At 34.6% G+C, this 19,589-nt stretch overlaps 4 protein-coding genes and 1 long non-coding RNA gene across 5 annotated transcripts; 4 read left to right on the top strand and 1 right to left on the bottom strand.

Annotated features, from left to right (window-relative positions):
* Positions 1–576: 576 nt before the first annotated feature.
* Positions 577–3,648, bottom strand: LOC117321729 (perlucin-like protein). Its single transcript, XM_033876240.1, has 5 exons — positions 3,562–3,648; positions 2,911–2,993; positions 2,028–2,121; positions 1,134–1,353; positions 577–708 (listed from the first exon to the last, which is right to left on the bottom strand). The coding sequence occupies exons 1-5, from the start codon at positions 3,617–3,619 to the stop codon at positions 678–680; spliced, it is 486 nt and encodes a 161-aa protein (XP_033732131.1). The 5' UTR covers positions 3,620–3,648; the 3' UTR covers positions 577–677.
* A 380-nt stretch (positions 3,649–4,028) lies between these two features.
* Positions 4,029–6,589, top strand: LOC117321728 (perlucin-like protein). Its single transcript, XM_033876239.1, has 5 exons — positions 4,029–4,392; positions 4,819–4,907; positions 5,832–5,928; positions 6,082–6,301; positions 6,531–6,589. Exons 1-5 carry the CDS (start codon positions 4,224–4,226, stop codon positions 6,559–6,561), a joined length of 606 nt encoding a protein of 201 aa, XP_033732130.1. The 5' UTR covers positions 4,029–4,223; the 3' UTR covers positions 6,562–6,589.
* A 2,857-nt stretch (positions 6,590–9,446) lies between these two features.
* Positions 9,447–11,381, top strand: LOC117321727 (C-type lectin domain family 6 member A-like). The gene is made up of 5 exons (XM_033876238.1): positions 9,447–9,646; positions 9,912–9,997; positions 10,534–10,630; positions 10,818–11,043; positions 11,296–11,381. Exons 1-5 carry the CDS (start codon positions 9,595–9,597, stop codon positions 11,330–11,332), a joined length of 498 nt encoding a protein of 165 aa, XP_033732129.1. The 5' UTR covers positions 9,447–9,594; the 3' UTR covers positions 11,333–11,381.
* Positions 11,382–13,036: 1,655 nt separating this feature from the next.
* Positions 13,037–15,420, top strand: LOC117321726. Its single transcript, XR_004531402.1, has 3 exons — positions 13,037–13,150; positions 13,573–13,669; positions 15,318–15,420. It is a non-coding gene; the product is annotated as an uncharacterized LOC117321726 (long non-coding RNA).
* A 551-nt stretch (positions 15,421–15,971) lies between these two features.
* On the top strand, positions 15,972–19,008 carry LOC117321725 (perlucin-like protein). Its single transcript, XM_033876236.1, has 5 exons — positions 15,972–16,101; positions 16,724–16,842; positions 17,104–17,200; positions 18,467–18,677; positions 18,909–19,008. Exons 1-5 carry the CDS (start codon positions 16,056–16,058, stop codon positions 18,955–18,957), a joined length of 522 nt encoding a protein of 173 aa, XP_033732127.1. The 5' UTR covers positions 15,972–16,055; the 3' UTR covers positions 18,958–19,008.
* The last annotated feature ends 581 nt before the right edge of the window (positions 19,009–19,589 follow it).

The following is a 19,589-nucleotide window of genomic DNA, read 5'->3' as shown; positions in this document are numbered from 1 at the left end:
TTCCAAGTAGTCCTGGTTGACTAAGCTAAGGGAGGTATCAAGGTATCAAGTGTCAAGAACTTATTGATGCTAAGATAGATGGAAAAATTGAAGTCGTGAAATCAGCAGGAGTCGAGCAAAAGGAAATCCTGTTGTGCCATATCTTCACTTGTAGCTGCATGATATCGCTATCACTTTCATGGGAGGTAGGTTTGCTGTTGACGTCATATTCAGATGTTACTGTGTTAGAGAGAATCGCGGACATTTTTTTTTTTTGTCTTTGAACATGTTTAAGTATCTGTAGTTGTTGAGGGACCGGGGATCTGTGTGTCAAGTGATGTGTAAGGCCAGATTGCCGGGCAAGTTATTCATTCATTTTATTTAGTTCCGGAAGTACTTCCCGTTAAGAAGGTAAACGCGTGCCATCTGTCACGACATAGGGGTTGACAGAGAAATCTCTCATATCTAGATAAATCAGCAAACTGTGAGAGAAAGGTTTATGGTATTTAATTATGTTCTGATTTTCTATGGGTATCTTATACAAGACAGTCAAGGGGAACAACATAGAAGTATACCTCATGATTCTATAGAAAGTAAGCAACATGAGCAAAGATTTTATCTTATTATATTTATTTCATTCAATAGAACAAACAATACGATAAAATATAATTATGGAAATAAAAAATATATTTTAGGGATCATCCAAGAACTTCACTAGCATCAACAGCACTGCAATGAATTTAAATATCGTGTTAACACCACATTTCCAATCTTTCTCACATTTAGGCTCTCTGCCAACGTGGTCGAGTCACAGAAGGACGGACTCCTACATATTGCATATACTTAAGATATACTTCTTACAATTACTAGTGCAATTTAAAAGCGTTATTTGCTTGTGCGATATTCGCACGTGTGGCTTTTTTTTTTTTTTTTTTTTTAAATCCGTTGATATTGCTATAGTCTCAAAACAAAGCAAACATGATATTACTTTAACTGTGTAATATATTACTCTTCGATATCTCATAATGTTACATTTTTTTTTCTTGTTTTCGATCAAATATCTGTAAATGAAAATCCCGCTAAAAATATAGCGTGTCTTTTTAAATAAATGGCACGTTGATCAAGTTAGCATAAATGCTAAGAATTTTGTTTACCTCATTTCGCATATATAGTTATAATTTGTACTGCAGTGTTCGTCAGCCATATTGAATGACAGGCCCCCATACAGACACATGCAGTTAGACGCATGGCCGTTGTTTGGCTGGTTTGCTGCCCAATTAAGGTAAGTAATTTTGTCACCAGTAGATGTCCAACGCCATATGTCCTCAACTTCTATATCAGTACCATCAAGCCAATACGCAGCAGACGACCCGCCTAAAATTCAATTCAAGGCATATTGTGTGTACAGGAGTGATATACTAGCACGACGCCCTGAAGGTGTGATACAGATGGATTTATTTCAAATTAACCGTGAACTGATTTTGTTTTCATTTCGTAACTTTTCGGATGGACACGAACTAAGGATAAAAAATGTATATTAACACACTATAAATGTTTCCACATCAAAATATTTGTTTCTTCTCTACAAATGTTTTAAACTGATTTGCTGATTGAATGCAATCTGTATCCGTGTGCGACGAAATTGAAAGTAAAATAATGAGCGGAGGAGTAACAATTGATTTATTGTTTTCTTTGAAACATAAACCGAACAAAATCATTTGTTTTTATTAACAATTGCCTTTCCTATCTAAGCATTATTGCTGTGTATGCAGTTATGATCCAAGTGATTTTATATATATTTAATTGAAAAGTACTACAATGTATGTTTTGCTATTCCTAAATAAACAAGAAATTAGGAGAAAAGTCGATGATATGGACATACGTATACGCAATGTACATGTATACAAACACATATTTTTCATATGTTTAAAGATTTGATCTTTCATAATTATGCGGTTACAATAATAATTATACTGAATGTATTGGATGTCAATATCAATAATCATATCATTACATTATGTTACCCTTAAATATAGCAAAAATATTACCGCCATGCAAATGGTTCAGTTCCGACTTCAGAAATGCATTTTCTTCTGCAGACTCCACAATTGCAAGATGACTATGAAAAGCATTGCATACAGCCTAAAATAGAACAGCATTGCTCAGGAAATTTTAAATTGAATCATTAAGTTATAAAGTAGAATGTCGTTTGTGAGATTACAATCCGTTATATACCGAGTCATTTTGCTTATTCAATATATTGACTTCATATAAAAAAATTAGTAATGATAAGTAAATCATCTGCATGATTCGACAATGAGTATATTCAAAGTTGTATTGATGGCAGGAAGCACACTTTGTTTTAATATTTAAAGCGTAAGGGAGGTGGAATGCCTTGAGAGTAAGATATATCAGCAATGTAGTACAGTAAAACTTCAATGTTTCGAAGTTCAAGGGACTAACAGAAAAACTTCGAAACAGCGGGACTTCGAATTTTTCATGTTTGACAATAGATTTATGTTTTCTTAATAATGACCATATCTGTTAACGTTAATGTCCTCGGTGCCTTCGTGTCGATCGTCGCCTGTCAGGCTCACATCGAAAAGTTTAATTAATTTATACCTCAAGCACAATGAAATAAAAATACTTTTCATTAATTATACCTAAGAATTTTATTAATTAAACAAACTATGTATCGGTTACAAAACACTTATATATCGCGTTTAACAGATAAAGCAAAAGAAGTACAATGCACACTTACGTAAGTCGTTAGGCTTTTCTGCTAAAGACACGTGCGTTTAAGTTATATACCAACGCAGAGCCATTTACTGATTTCATATTCGTTTAAATTTCGTACGAGATCAAAGTTCTTTAACCAAATGTTGGGTTTTTTAAAAACATTTTTACATTAAGTATACAAAATGTATTTACCGCTGAGTCACCCCATGGTGCCCTGTCTCTCGAAAACAGGTAGCAGTTGTCGTGGAATCTTAGCCATCCATCCCGGCATTGTGCTGTTTATTTATACAAACTTATTCACATGAGAAACATTGAAATATTGCACAAATAAAATTGAATCCATCGTTAAGACTATCTCTACAATATAGTACGTGGTATTGGAAACAAAAACTAGACTAACATTCAAATACATCGAATAAGATCAATATGAAATGACATATCTTAGCTTATAATACTTAATGGAATGAGATGATAAGCAAACCTTACAAACTAGACTTACATTCGCCTGAGACTAATATTCGCCTGTATAACAACATTCGCCTGAGACTAATATTCGTTTGTATAACAACATTCGCATGAGACTAATATTCGCCTGTATAACAACATTCGCCTGAGACTAATATTTGCCTGTATAACAACATTCGCATGAGACTAATATTTGCCTTAGACTAACAGTCGCCTTCGACTAATATTCGCCTTAGACTATCGTTCGCCTTTATACTAACGTTGGCCTGAAGACTAACATTTCTTAAAAGAATACAACATGTCGCTTCTAGTCCAAGTAGGTATATAGAGTGAAATAAAGACTTTTTCGAAGAATAGAATAAAATATAAAGAATATACCTTCCCCCTGTGTAAAACACACTACCAAGCAAAGTAAAAGCAAACTGGTCTTCATCATTCTTAGTGTTGTTTATCCGTGATAGACATACAAAAATATCATCCGCTAGAAATATATGTAGCAAAGATAAGGATGCGATAAGATAATATATATATAGTTACGTTGTACGTCATTACCCAAGGTAAGACGTTCACCGTTCGAAAGGATATGAGAAATTACAGATGTATCCCCTTGCTCCTATAAACAGCAGTTGTGAACAATAGATTTCTATTAAGGAGAAATTGTTTGACTATAATCTAATGCTAACCCTGTGTGTGGGCGTATTATCTATATAAGATAATCAAACCGATTCGAATCCATGTGACCTATATTGAATCGCTTTATTGTATACATTCATCACCAATTGTTTTGATTTTTGTAATTCCTTATGCAATTGCAATACCTTACATTACTAATACACAAATGACAAGACTGTGTTATGATACTAATGAGAACACTGAAAATATAATAACTAACCCTACTCGAACCTGGGGTATCCGAGCACTAAAGGGATGCTTAAGCAATGGAACTATGGAAAAAATATCAAATTATCCAGGAATGATAATCTACCTTTAACATTGTTTTGTACACAACATTACAACACCTATCACAACAAAATCTTATCATGGTTTCTCTAAGACAGACTTTGGGTTATCGGACAATGGTCCCGCGGACAATCCTACTACATATGTGCATTGTATCAGTATACCTTGTAAGCAGAACTGACGTCATCTTGTTCAGTATGAAAGCGATAGTTATTTTATTTGTTTTCGTTTGGACTGGCCTTTGTACAGGTAGGTCAATGAAACTATCTTCTCACTATTTATATTTTAAACTATTCTTGTATGTGTTTGATTGATTATTTTAATTTGAGAGCTGACTTACCAGCAGCATGTCATATGCCAGGTCAAAAGGCTGTACTGAAATTGTATTCGATTCAATTTGTATTATGATTCGAATTGGTTTCTGAAGATAGTTTAGTTTTAGGGTTAGGTTATCAATTTTATTCCGTAAGCAGTTTAAATGTGCCATAATTACTAAAATTGTCTAAAGAAGATTACATTTTGAAGTTTAAAGAAAACGTTTATCGGCTATAGCACTGCACAGCGTTCTTTGATCGAGTTATCTACCCTTAACAAGGTTGCTGATTCCATACACAAATAATTCATCTTTACTTAAATTGTTGGGAAGCGTCAACTGTACACGCTTCTGTATTTCAGCCACAGGTCCGTGTAGAGACGGCTGGTTACCATTTGAAGAAGACTGCTACTATTTTTCTCATAATCTTCTGTCATGGCCACAGGCTGCAGTAAGTAATTTCATACCAATGACATACATGTCATAGTTGGGTTGGCAGAAAACTGTAAGAAAGTGAATTATCTAATTAAGTATCCTGGTGTGATTAATTTGTTTGTGTAATGTTTTATATCAAGTGAATTAATGATATTTGAATGGGATTTTATCAAATTTCCTTCATTTTCACTGCATTGTATTTCAGTTGGTCGATGCATTCTCGATTACACTAAATTATTAAATGTATATAGGATGTGTATAAATTGTAATCACCAAAATTATACTTTATTTTCATATACACCGGTTGTGTACCAGTAGTTTATTTTGTATACACCGGGTGACCTTACAGGTCAACCTCGTTTCCAGGTGGTTAATTATACATTGTATTTACGTTATGTTACTGTGATTTTTGTGAAGAACTCCGTGCATTGATTTGTGCTAATTGTGAGGATAGCAGACATTCATATAATAAAAAGGCAAACATTTTAGTGATATAAGCTTGTTTATAAACACCAAGTACATTAAATTTAGATATGAAATAAAAGAGGATTTATCGAATAATTAAGGAATGCATTCTTCATTCTGCTATGGGTCAAACGTTGTTTTTTGTTTTCAACAAAGAAGGAAAGTTTGGAAAAACAAAGAAATCAGAATAAACATACATGTATTTCCAAAAAAGTAAAATTATTCTAATGAATTCAAAATACTGGATGAGCTTGAAGGGACATTAATTTCGCAAACATAGTTTGAGCCAGTGCGACTATTCAATTTTAATTTAGTCAGAACGTGCTGTTTTAAGGCAAATATCAGAAATAAAAATACTCCATCAGCTATGCTATGTATAAGAAACTTATACAATATACCGAGTAAAAAAACGGGATAATGCTTTATTTCATATATTATTAAATCATTTCTTAAATGTTTTACACATTTATCCTAGGAAACATGCGAGGCACTTCACAGTACACTGGCCACGGTTTTGTCAGCCGAAGAACATACATTTCTTAAGACTACTCTTATGAAAATACATCCCAGTGGTAAGATTGAAAAATGAAACGGGCACAGTATAAAAGCAAGCATTGGCAAATTTGTAATATGAAATAAAAATATATTGATATTTAAGAAAATAAGATAAACAAATAAAGATATTTTGAAAATATTAACTTATGATATTTAAATCGGACATTCAGATGCAGCAAAAGTAATATATTGGATTGACGGCACAGACCTAGAAGTGGAACATGTTTGGCGATGGGCGTCTTCAGGGGAACTCCTCTCCTATCAGGAGTGGGCCACGGGGGAGCCTACTAACACTGGGAGTGAAAACTGTCTTCTTTTGTGGGGTGTACAGGGCTTCAAGATGGGCGACAACCCGTGTGGGGCAAGTTGGAACTACGTTTGCAAATCAAGGTAATATTTGACAAAAAAAAAACATGTTCTCGTATAATTTTCATGGATGTGCAGCAATGATTGCGACAAACGATAATTATATAACAAATCACAATTACTTCAGAACAAAAAATAGGCACCGTTTAGTTGTTTTCGTTAACGGTTTTAAGAAAACACAGATTTCAATATTTTTATTGGAATAATTTCTATTTACTGAAATTGAGCTTGTGCTTTTGTTTTCTCATTACAGCTTAGAAACTGGTGAAAATATAATTGGTTGAGTTTTATGAATAAACCATCAGAGTAGAATGATATGACTTTTAGTTATCAATATGCTAAAAAAGGAATATGTCTGACGAAAACTACTGCTGACTCATTACATGAGGTAAGAGAAGATGTGTACTTTCATTATAAGATCAATTGATTTTCGTCCATGTCTTTTAAATGACTAGCACTAGGAATATAAGAGATCCTTTTCCTTTAAGTATATCTCAAGGGAACGAGAAAACAAGTGGCGCAACAGAGAAACGGAAACGAGACCATCAATCTAACTCAAAATTGGTAAAACTTGCAAAAGCACAAGGAGAATAAGGTGTCCCATAAGGGGAAGTGTATTCTACTTGATAAACGACAGCCGTCATAAATCAAGATCGAATCCTGGTCACATTGTCAAAAATTAGAACTACGAAGGCTGATTAATATGTTGTGAGCCTCATATTGAAGGATTTGAATTTTGCCGGACATATTGTATTATTTTTCAACATGATCCCCTTCAGTATCTATGCACTTTTGCCAGTGGTGTTTAATGGCCCTAATGCCACTTTATAGAACTTCTTTTCTTGGCTGTTCAAGAATTCATCCACTGCATGTATGACGTCATCATCAGACAGAAAATAGGTGCCTGAAATAGCTGTTTTCAGTTTTGGAAATAGATGAAAGTCTGATCGAGCAAGATCAGGTGAATAAGGCGGCTGTTCAATCAATTTGGAGCCACAATCGTGAATTGCCGCCAATGCAATGACTTGTGAACATGAGCAATATTCTGAAAGAATAACACACCTTTAGTGAGCTTTCCGCGGCGCCTAAGTTTAATATTTCCTGTAATTGCCTCAAGAGTGAAGCATGGTATGTGCCATTGACTGTTTGTCCCTTTTGGAGATGATCTATCAGCAGAATACCATTTGCATCCCAGAAAACCGAGGTAATTCTCAAAGCTCTGTCGGCTGCGCTTAAGTTCCGCCACCCACCTTTTCAATGTAGCATAGGAAGGGACATATTTCCCTAGTGTTGCTACCATATGATTATAGATATCCTTACGTGTTAAACCCTTTTATGCAAATATTGGATCGCTGCTCTTTCACCGATTTTGTCATTTTGAAAAAGCCGCTTGTTTTGTTTACTTTGGAATGCTACATCGTCAATATCAACTAACTAGATGAGACCAGTCCTTGGGCACTCGGTCCTATATAGTCAAATAATAATAAGACATAAAAAGAACATCCTTGAGTACCTCCTTCAAAATGAGGCTCACAACATATCAATCATTCCTCGTAGGATGTTGACAGCAAAAGCACGACGCATATCAACAAACCACGAATACGTTTGACTTCATATCGCACAAAGAATAAGACTTTTTCCAACTAAGATCATACTTTTGACAATAAAACGACCCCATCGCTTTTCATTAACATTCCTCTCTAAAAACTTCGCGTTGTTTATTTTGCCGTCAGTAACTGTAATCTTTCATGGATATCGTAATAATAAGAGCACGTTCTTCAATACTTAATCAACTAGGAAATGTAAAGAATGTAGGTAGGGGAAGCAGATGAATCTGATCTAAATTGTGTGAAATGAGACAATGTTCATTCCGTGTACGTGCTCGATACCATATATTTCACTTGCATGTCAGCATGTTTTCGAGGTCTGCTGACAAATTAACACGATCACCAAGACATAAAAGGTAAATTTGTCTGTTTGTACACTTAATGCATTGTTTTGTGTCACTTGCATATAATCCTGAACAAACTGGATACTATTGCAATATATATCACGGAGCGTAATCGCTACTAGCTTAAATAAGTAAAATATGTCGGTGGTGTTGTTATGATTATATTGACCATTTCATGTATCTAAAAACACGATTTAACGTTGAAGTTAAATGTTACTATTCAGCTGCGTGTCTTTGGAAAAGCCCTTTGAGGTTGCTGAATCGTACGCTTTGCTGAAGGCCTTAAAGTCCCGAATGAGGTTTACCGTATATACTGCATAGCATGCATCACATGTAGAAAAAGCGTATATTTAGATCGGACACGTGGAATATTGGAGTCAAATGGACAATATTGTAAAACGTCAATATTTTTCTTATATGAACAAGGTCTACAACCACACAGATTTTTAATTAGTCGAAACATCGTATTAACTGACTAAGTTGAATTGTGTGTGTTAACAGCACTAGGAATATCACTTTGGATCCCTTTTCCTTGATAAACAGAAATGTTCATATCATCTTATTTGGATCAAACGTATTATGACTGAACTAACTCAACTACTACTATCCGTCTAAAAATAAACTAAATGATACCCTTTGGCCGGAATCTGCCTTGACGACAATTTTTGATATAATGTATGAGTGTTATGAAATAATGGAGGACATTATATACATCGTATATACTAGATTGCTGACATCAGCTTCCGATTAGTTGGTCGACGATCAGAGTTCTTATATGAAACATACTTGTTTTCTAGATTACTTAGGAAAGGGTTGGAATAAATTACTGTTTTATAGGGTATGCGGTGGCTGTTATTCTCATTTACAAATTAATAATGCAAAACTGCAAAACTACCATAACAACAACAACAACAACAACAACAACAACAACAAAAATAAATAAATAAAAATCATTTCGAGCATTAAACCTTGCGGCCTCTGCCTGTGATTTAAGGTTAACTGTCAAAACATGTTAGTTTATTGAGTATTACAATGTCTAATCACATCGAAGGGTTATTACATGCATTATATATGTGTGGTGTAATGCAATCTTGACATTTAATCGTTGTAATTTTATCTGGAAAAGTTTCCATTGCAAATGTCAAATTGATTAATAGGACCAAACTCTTTAAAGAACAAAGTATATGAACTTAAACATATAAGCCTATCCACACAAAAAAACGGTACAATATACAATTCACAAACCCTTGAAATTTTTTTATGACGACTCGATTGTTGGCGAAACATTGATACATACAGATAAGCGAGTCTTGGGGTGACAGAGGTCGTTTCGTGCCTGATAGTAGACTCACTGGATAATCTAATTATGAAGCTCCTGTTTGGTTTTGTCTTGCTGAATAGCTTAGCCAGTTTTGTATGTGAGTAGTCTTTCCATATGCTACTATAAATGTTGCAACATCATTTAGTTAATTAAGTTTTTCATCGTTTTATGTTTTCGATTTTTATTAAAATACGTCTACTTTAGAATCATTAATAACTTTTGGCGATTTCAATTATCTTAAGCATGGTCTGTGTTTGATTTATTTATATATTCATAGTGGTTATGAAGCCTACGGAAGATATCATACATATCGCATTAGTCATTGATGTATATTTCCATTTATGATATGATTTATATTACAGTCGCAAACTGCAGAAATGGCTGGGTTACATTCGACGAGTGGTGTTACCTGTTCTCTCACAATCAGCTGACGTGGTCAGAGGCATCTGTAAGATATGTGAACACATTTTGTGGCTCAAAGTACAAAACGATTGTATGCAGAGTAGTAGTAGTAGTAGTAGTTGTGGTAATGGTAGTGATAGTGGTAGTGGTAGTGGTAATGGTAGTGGTAGTAGTAGTAGTGATGGTGGTAGTGATAGTGGTAGTGGTAGTGGTAATGGTAGTGGTAGTAGTAGTAGTAGTAGCAGTAGTTATGCTTTAATCTAGGGATCACTATGGCTTCAGATTTTAATATGGAGGAACTTACGAGGCCATCTTTTTCACTCCCGCCGCAAACCAACATTAACTAAGTAAAGGGAGATAATTTGTCTACATGAGTTATGTCCCTTTTCATTTCTAAGAGTGGTAATTTATTGATTTATTAGTGAATTATAGTTTTATTATTCACAAGTCGCATTTTGTAGTAAGATTGTTATACTGATGTTATGTTATTGTGTTCATCACTTATGAAGGAATCATTAAAATATACATTTTTGCAACAATGAATACTATATCCTTACTCAAGATTTATTCGTTTCGGTACAGGAAACCTGCCATGCGTTCCATGCCGAACTGGCTACTGTACTTTCTGCTGAGGAACAGAATTTTCTGTCAACGCATTTACTTGAATTACACAAAAACGGTAAATTAAACATAATATCAAATACCGTTATTTCTATGTAATACTGATTTATTTGTTAAAAATAAATGCACGTACTTATTTCAACAACTATCCTATAGTACAAAACATTTGAACTGATTTCTGTTGTCGTTGAAAAGTACGTACCGGTATCATTACACAATGTCCCATATCAACATTCACGTTTTAGATCCAAAGATATCATCGGTACATTATTGGCTGGACGGGTCAGACTTGGAGGTTGAACACGTATGGAAATGGATGACAACAGGCCAGAACCTAACCTTCACCGACTGGGCACCGCATGAACCTAACATGGGGGAAAACGAAAACTGTCTGATCCTTTGGGGAGCCAGTAAATTCCAGATGGGGGATAACGCATGTTCAAATAAACGGAACTATATATGCCAGCAAACGTATGAATATATTTTCAATATTGATTAGCGTATATCAGTTTAAATAATTATCAAATTCAAGATGTGAATATATTCAAAACATAAGTAGAAGGATTACTCGAACTCCTTGCTTTTCGTTTTTCCCGAGAATGTATGCCATAGAGATTAAAACGTTGAAATCACCCAAGTTTCTATTCTCAATCGCACACCAAACTGGTAAATAGTTTAAATGTCTATATGAGTAGATGAATTGACACATTTATATCTTTTCAGTGTCGAAACGGACTTCGAAAACGGATTAATTGGGTGACTCTGACAGTAATGTTGTGATGGTAATAAAGAATTCTGTCTCTTGGAAAGTGTTTCTTTATTATTTGTTTCTAGTTACGAGTATTTCATCGTCTTATGTTTTGTCAGGAGAATATAAGTCAGACACTCCGTTATTAGAAAAGAGGAATAAGACGAGATTAGTCGCGACGTGCGATCGTGCTATGGGGGAAAGAGGTACAATTCTTATCATCTACCCGCAGTATAGTCGAATACGTCTGTTTCCTCTGTGAAGCGAAAATGGGCTGAATGCTCCAGAAGCCAAACGAGGGAAGCTGGTGATAACATGAAGTTCCTTAGGATAAGACCTGTATAGGAACGCGTTAACAATAACATTTATTTGATTATCTCATTTTTGTAGGAAAGGGGCTGTTGTGTGGCTTATAGGGGTAACATTCTTCGCATTAGCTGTTGTTATATTTATGCCTACTACAGAAAATCAGCCTTCTCCAAAGCCAATTCAAAGCGACATTTCACTGCAAAATAATAACCGATAACTTACAAAGCAAACTACAAAAGACCAATATTTATGTGGCGGAATCGGTTTTCAATAAGTTCCACGTTAGGAGTTTTGCCCCTTTGTCCGGTCGTGTTGTTGTATTAGCTATGTAGGTGAAATAGTTTGTTACCTTTTGGTTCCATTTTTATCGTACCAGGTGTTATTTATGGCCATATAATCCCGGTATTTTGTTACAGTGCGCTTTTCGCCTGAACACGCCATATTGGACATGGATTAGTCCCAAACATCTAGCTACTCTTATTCATTGTACATATTTCATACATCATCTTTATCTGAATAATCTTTTTAAATTTACAATACTCTTATAGTGATCATTTCACGTCTATGCCATTGGCGAATCGAACCTGGATGTGGTGGCGGCAGAACATGACTGGGTGTCACCGGTTGAAACCATTCGACCTTATAATTAGAACACAACACAAGTCGAGGTGACAACCTCTCGTTGTATTGCTCACTGTCCTACTACAATTGTTAAGATTTAAATGGATACCATTGAAAAAGAAAACGGAGAATTGGACCAAGTGTTACAAGAAGGTTAAACGCTTTCTGCTTCATCGATGAAACCTGCCAGTAAAATCTAGTTAAAACCCGGGTAAACTCATATTCTAGAAGACGAGTTAAGTCATATTCTCAAAATAAGAGCTAGTGTGGTGACAATGGATCCACTAGGCGTATAAATAAGCATATATCCCTGGGCGATAGGCAGTCAGACGTGTTCAATGCTTGTTAGTTGTAAACTAGCAGCTATATGTCGACAACTGTTTTTGTATATTGGTCTGAGATAAAACACGTAAAGATAACAAGCACACATTACCGAGTAAGAACAATTGTAACGGTATGTCTGGAGTGGCCGTATTGCTCGTCGTATCCCAGTTGTATACAGGTACATTGCAATATACGTTGTGTGAACAACTTGTACAGTATAAACATGTGTACAGTATATTCCAGTACAAATACGGATATGTAAAAATTATTGATATATTTCGCATATAAGTGACCGATAGAATTAATGTACATATGACCATGGTCATTTTTGTAATGAAATCATGTGTGAGACAGCATGCATTACTGAAACATTTCAACTTGAAGAGAGAAACATAGTTTTAAAACATACCCACAACCATTCTCAGTTGACAAATTACAAAACAATAACATGTGTGTAGTTTCAGTCTCCTTACCACTATCGCGACTTCACAGGGAAGTTGTAGACATGGATGGATCAGCTTCCAGAATTCCTGCTACATGTTTTCACACACTGTCTTAACGCGGACTGAAGCTGAGGTGAGTTTATATCGGGATAACTGACGTAGAATATAATCTGTCAAAAAGTTCAATACACACTAAACATATCATTCTACCTCATTGATATTAGTGGAAGCTGATAAAAAAGTTGTGGTTAGATTTTGACAGAAGGCAAGGACATAACTGAGTCTGAATATTGAAGAAACAATTAAAAATACGAATGTTTCATTCATTTATTTTTAGATTTACTTATTTAGTTCACCATATTCGCCTTTTCAATTAAAGAATTAGTCAATATAAATGTTATCGACATTGATAAAAGTGCTATCATCACTAATCTCTCGTGAAAAGCCTCTGTATGTTAAGACAATCGGTTATCGTTATGAACGTGTTTCAACAGATTCCATGCTCATTTCCAGTTTTGTTAAATATGCCTGAATTGTATCTTTTACCTATTATAGGAAGTGTGCGAAATTACCCATGGTACTCTAGCAACTGTCCAGACAGAAGAAGAGCAAACGTTTCTCGAGACATACCTGAATGGACTTCATGCAACAGGTGTGATTGATGTCTTTTTCAGATTTATCTACATTCTGTGTTGTATTTGTCTAAATGTCATTAGTGAACCGAATTGTAGTTATGAGACTGTATACTGCAATTAACAGTGATTCAGTCGGTGCAGGAATACAGCATCAGGGGATATAGGTTTAAAACAACTTAATAATGGCTTTCAGTTACTTTCGGTATCAACATGCCAAGAGACCTTTCGACATTTGTTAGAATTTAGTCCGTCTCTAAAAAAAACTTCATAGGCTATGACGCTAAAAATGTATGGTAAGAAATATAGCTATCACAAACATATGACAAGTGGTGCAGTATTCCATATCCGAGTATTTGGTACTGTCGTCACAATCACAGGGGCTCGTTCCCGAATTCTGAGGAATGGAAGATGCGACAAGGCTAAAAGTCCAGCTTTTATAAAAGATCTTGAGAAAAAATTGGGGGTATCGACATGGTTTTCGTCTTTAGTGTTGCTGCTATTTCCTGATGTCAAGGGCCTTACTTACTCCAAACTACGAGACAAAACTCTTTGAAGATGAAATTGTCAGCTTAGTTAGTGACACTGATCTGACTTGTTAGACATGGAATCTGTATCGAGCGAAATATCTTTGAAATCGCAACGTAAATCCAGTCGATAGAAACATAAGCGTTTCCTAGGAAACAACCGAGTCTATCCGGTGCGATACCCGTTCAACCCCATACCTGCACACGTATGTGAAATCTTTTATATCAACACCATTTTCTTATGAGTACACTCCGGCTCACAGACATCAATATTGATACCCCCGCACTGACGATTTAAGGTGACGTGTGTTCATGTCGTTTATGATGACTCGGGGAACTGTGTTATTCCTCTTGAAAATTCGCTGTTCTTGGACTGTGCCTACTGACTTCATCTACGACTATATCTGTTTGCGTAGTTTCGAATCTGACTCTGGGGACTATACCGGTTTCAGATGGGCGGCTATTACTGTCACGTCAACAAACGCTTTATTTGTCAGCATAGGTAATAATATAATTAAGTAAACCATGTGAACTGGCACACTTATGATAAAGAAATAGACAACACAATGTAATATGTACAATAATATATTCTTGTAATTATTTAACATGTATATAAATGTTACTATCAATAAAAGATATACGTTGACGTTACATTCATCTTCTTTCTCAACTTTTTAAAGATTGAATTTACACTGAATTTTGCATCTGATATTATATTTTCAATACTGACTATCGTATACCTGTCTTTAATATTTGTAAATTCAAGAAATGAATGTAATTATTAGATAAGCATAAGGTTTATAACTTCGTTTGCCATACCTGAACTCCTTGAATTTCTTTCTTTATCGAAGCATGTCATAGAAATCAAAGTTTCGAAGTACTGCTTCCCTCCTCTAAAGACAATATTGAACGTACGATGTGACTCTATGCAGTGGTGCACATCAAACGTAAAAATCAAATTTCATATCTATATACATAATTGCATTTATACATTAAAATCTTTTCCGTGTCGAAACGGACTTCGAAAATGGCCTTATTGGATGACTCTGACAGTAGTGTTGAAATGATAATAAATAATCCTGTCATTTGAAAAGCGTTTCTGTACTTTCTTATGCATTTCATTAACTTATTTGTTTTTCAGAAAAGTCAGACTTTCCGATGAAAACCTAAGCTTTTTTTTCAAAAGACAGAAGTTGATTGGAAAGAGGAGTGAGATACTATCCCAAATTCAGTTACAATAATGCAATGGAAGCAGCAGGTACAATTCTAATTACCTACCCGCCGGGCAGTTGAAAACGTCTGAAGATATAAGCTCTAAAAGTACAACTAAGAACGCTGGTGATATTATGTAGTTCTTCACGTCAAGTCGTGTATAGGAACACGTTAGCGAGGGCATCGATCTATTTATCTTAGCTTTGTGCGGAAGTGTCGGGAGGTTTGTGGCTGATTATGGTTATATGCATCACGTTAGCTGTTGTTATTCCCCCGCCATGGAAGGGGGTCGGGGGGGGGGGGGGGGGGGGGGGAGGGGGCGTGTTAAGTGTTATCCATGTCAGTCACGTCCTGATGCCATTTGCTAAACTGGGGAATTGTTGATGCGATTCTCACCAAACAGTGTTTTCTGGTTTATTTTTGTCAAAACGACAAGATAAGTTATTGAAAACATATTCTAAAAATCAGAACTAGTGTGGTTACAACGGAACCACTAGACATATGCACAGGCATGATTCTCTGGATGATATGCACTCAGACGAGTTCAATGCACGTTGGTAGTAAACTTTAGCTATTTGACGACAATTCCTTGTATATTGGTCTATGTAGAGATAAAACACGCATAGATAACACGAACACATTACCGAGTAGAACCAACCGTGCCAATATGTCAGGAGTGACCGTATTGCTCGTCGTATCCCAGTTGTATACAGGTATTTACGTTGTGAGAAAAACTTATACAATATTAAAACGTGTTAATTTTAAGCTTAAATACTTATATATTTGGCATTTGAAAGATAGATAACGTTTCTGTACAGGTGACCATTAGCATATCAGTATTAGAATCATGTTCGAGACAGACTTATGCTAGCTCTCTAGGAGACCTTAAATGTAATATTCTATTTTTTCTAGTTAACTAATTTTTAACACTCAGATGTTGAACAACGATCTCAGTTGACTACGAGCCTCGTGTCTTTTGGAACTGGTCAGCTTATAAACACAGCCATAGCATGCCATGAGATTTGTCTTCCAAGGAAAAAGATACATCAATACCAGTCCAAATTAATACTATCTCAAACGATAAGAGAATGATTTTTGAAAATAATTGAAAAAATCTTTCTTCTGATTTTGTGATGTTATACTAATAGTTTATATTGATGAGTGCATTGTGTAAAAACTAATTTACAATACACTTTTTAGTAATTGTTGATGTGCAAATATATCTCTTGATAACATTTGTTACTATTTTTCAACTTGCAGAGAGATATACGCCTTATATACTCAGAAAGATTTCAGTTTACAAATAACTTAAGTATCACAATAACATGTTTGCAGTTCTAGGTTCCTTAACCACTATCGCAACCTCACAGGGAAGTTGCAGACATGGATGGATCAGTTTCCAGAATTCTTGCTACATGTTTTCACACACTGTCTTAACGTGGCCTGACGCTGAAGTGAGTTTATAATGGGCAGCTGACATAGTGTGTAACTCATCGTTACCTAATATACACTAAACCTTATGATATTATTTTACCACATGAATCAAAGTGGAAGTAACATGTTTGCAGTATTTTTCAAGGACATTGTGGAATCGAAGAAATGTGTCAGCTCTAAATTTGCATTAACAAATCCAATGTGCAGACATTTCACCGAAGAACCAAGAGCACTTCCAATCCTTTGAAATCAGCTTTAAATGTATCTTTGATCTTATGTAGGAAGCATGTGGAATTCTTCATAGTACCCTGGCAACCATCCAGACAGAAGAGGAGCAAACGTTTCTCAAGGCATACTTGAATGGAATACATGCAATCGGTAAGATTTCGTATATCTTTAGAGATAAACCTTCTTATCATGGATACTTTACAAGACATGCCATGTAGATAAGGACGAATTTACACGTTAGAAAGAGTAAATATATTATTAATATAGCTGTTTGCCATGTTTTGAATCAGAAATTTAGCAAAATGTTAATGCTCATTAAGATAAAACACTTAAGCATGTACATCTCTATGATGTCAAAAAATTCACATCTTAAAATTTTCTCATATACATATTTGGTAGAGGGAATTAAATTCATGACAGAAAATGTAAGTATATGTCCGTGTGATCGTTTTCGATCTATGACCACTCAAAGATACCAATTTGATATAATGTGTGATTTTAAGTGGATTCATGCTGATTTGACCTTGAAGAAGACAAATCCATTCCATGTCTTCTATATGTGTTTTCAGATATGTATGGATACTTGCAAAACTAACAAAATTATTTTTTTTTAATTATGGAAGTTGAATTTCTTTAAACAATTCATTTAACTTAAAATCGCAATTTAAGTTACCCCTAGGGCTTAGTTTTTATTGGCAAAATACTCATTTTTTCGCCAAATTTTGTATATTTAACGCTTAATATATAAAGTTCATGTTATATTTTTAATAAACGTTTAGCAGATCAAGAGAAAACTAATTAATCTTTCTTAAAAATATCAAAATAAGAGGTTATTTTGCTTCTTTTTTGTCCTATTATTATTTGGGTTGCATTTCATCATTTGTGGTCAGAATTAAAACGTCACACCAGAAATAAAAATAAAAATAATTTTTCGAATTATCGTTTACCATTTCTATTATATTGAACAATATAAAGTTGTATAGCAAAATGAATTTGCAACAATAAAAAATGGTCACACACTGATGATTTGAGTGACCAATCGAGAGTAAAAAATGAAATGGGCTTTTCATGAAGGGCAAAAAAACTGTTTTTTCTCCTTTTTTTTCATTTCTATGCACAACACAACAGATTTTTGACACATTTTTCAGATTCGTGTTTGCAAATAAAAGATTGTCCTATTTTCTTGATTCTCACAAGATCAACAACAGAAAAGTATAAAAAGTTGAAAAAGTGCAAACAGTCAGTATATTATATGTTCACTTTTATATTTTCACAAGTATGAGAAAGAAAAAAAACGAAATATGAAGCATGTGATGTACGCTGATTATAAATAGTATATTATGTTTGAGATACTCAAATATGGCCAACACCTAAAATTATTTTAAACAATAAAGCTTTTTTCGTCCGATTATTTAGCCCATGGTTACTGGATCGACGGTAATGACCTTGAAGTAGAAAGTGAGTGGCAATATTCGTCGATTGGAAAGCCTCTCAACTATACCGATTGGGGGCCGGGGGAGCCAAGCAATGGAGCTAATGAAGACTGTCTTCTCCTCTGGGGACCATACCGGTTTCAGATGGGCGACTATTACTGTTACATCCACAGACGCTTCATTTGCCAGCAAAAGTAACAATTTAATTAACTACTCCATAATAAATGGCAGAATTATGATAAAGAAACATACAAAAGATTGTAATATTTACAATAGTTTATTCATGTTATGCATTTAATTCGTGTAATCAATCAAAAATGTACGTTAACGTTACATTCATCTTATTTTTCTACTTTTTAATAATTGAATTTATACTGAATCTCGTATCTTATACAGTAATCCAATTTTATGCAATTGATTTACAGTAATTCGGCCGCTCCAACAACAAACCCAGGATGGATCATATTTGGATGATTGCTTGTTAGCTTTGTCAATGAATATGTCAAATAATAACATAAATACGGACGTTGATTTGTTTTGTTTTTTCAATCACATCGCGTGGTTGCAGGAAGCACAGAATGAACAGTTCAGCTATATGCCGAATGATGTTTATATGACACGAATTAGTTAATTTCCAGATTAAGAACTGACACGATATATACCTAGTGTCTTTTGTAAATTTGAAAATAAACTAACGAGTTCAACTATAATGCTGATGTTTATTACATAACATTTGTACTTACAAATGTACCAAGTTAAACTTCTCCTATTGTAGCCAATAAATTCAATGAGCCGAATCACTAAGTGACAAAATAAAGTTCGAATGAAGGAAAGTGTACAATCTATTTTCAATGAACGACTCTGTTTGTAAATTATGTCATTTTGCAAAATGAAATATTAGTATGACACTAATAGATTTGTGTGATTTATTAATAGAAAATTTTAATAACTCGGCGCAAATACTCAATACCACAAAATCGAACGTTCCGTCTGAATATAAGACTAATCACTGCACGATTCTCTAATCTGCCCGTTCCTGGACTTTGTAGTTATGCTGTTAGTGCTACTTGAATATTCATCATCAGATGTGCTTATTGAAACATCAT

This window comes from Pecten maximus, chromosome 2, assembly GCF_902652985.1.
Source record: "Pecten maximus chromosome 2, xPecMax1.1, whole genome shotgun sequence".
NCBI lineage: Eukaryota > Metazoa > Mollusca > Bivalvia > Pectinida > Pectinidae > Pecten > Pecten maximus.
The sequence above is the reverse complement of the archived record's forward strand: the minus strand, read 5'-3'. Positions and strand labels throughout refer to the sequence as shown.

Bases quoted from the DNA above. Each gene is read 5' to 3' on its own strand.
- LOC117321729 (XM_033876240.1), bottom strand. From the start codon at position 3,619: ATGATGAAGACCAGTTTGCTTTTACTTTGCTTGGTAGTGTGTTTTACA. The intron at 2,994-3,561 runs GTATATTCTTTA...ATAAATAAACAG, and splicing joins GTGTTTTACACAGGGGGAAG to CACAATGCCGGGATGGATGG. The intron at 1,354-2,027 runs GTAATATTTTTG...ATTGAATTTTAG, and splicing joins ACTGAACCATTTGCATGGCG to GCGGGTCGTCTGCTGCGTAT.
- LOC117321727 (XM_033876238.1), top strand. From the start codon at position 9,595: ATGAAGCTCCTGTTTGGTTTTGTCTTGCTGAATAGCTTAGCCAGTTTT. The intron at 9,647-9,911 runs GTGAGTAGTCTT...TTTATATTACAG, and splicing joins TAGCTTAGCCAGTTTTGTAT to TCGCAAACTGCAGAAATGGC. The intron at 9,998-10,533 runs GTAAGATATGTG...GTTTCGGTACAG, and splicing joins TGACGTGGTCAGAGGCATCT to GAAACCTGCCATGCGTTCCA.
- LOC117321728 (XM_033876239.1), top strand. From the start codon at position 4,224: ATGGTTTCTCTAAGACAGACTTTGGGTTATCGGACAATGGTCCCGCGG. The intron at 4,908-5,831 runs GTAAGTAATTTC...CATTTATCCTAG, and splicing joins TGTCATGGCCACAGGCTGCA to GAAACATGCGAGGCACTTCA. The intron at 5,929-6,081 runs GTAAGATTGAAA...TCGGACATTCAG, and splicing joins TATGAAAATACATCCCAGTG to ATGCAGCAAAAGTAATATAT.
- LOC117321725 (XM_033876236.1), top strand. From the start codon at position 16,056: ATGTCAGGAGTGACCGTATTGCTCGTCGTATCCCAGTTGTATACAG. The intron at 16,843-17,103 runs GTGAGTTTATAA...GATCTTATGTAG, and splicing joins TAACGTGGCCTGACGCTGAA to GAAGCATGTGGAATTCTTCA. The intron at 18,678-18,908 runs GTAACAATTTAA...ATTGATTTACAG, and splicing joins CGCTTCATTTGCCAGCAAAA to TAATTCGGCCGCTCCAACAA.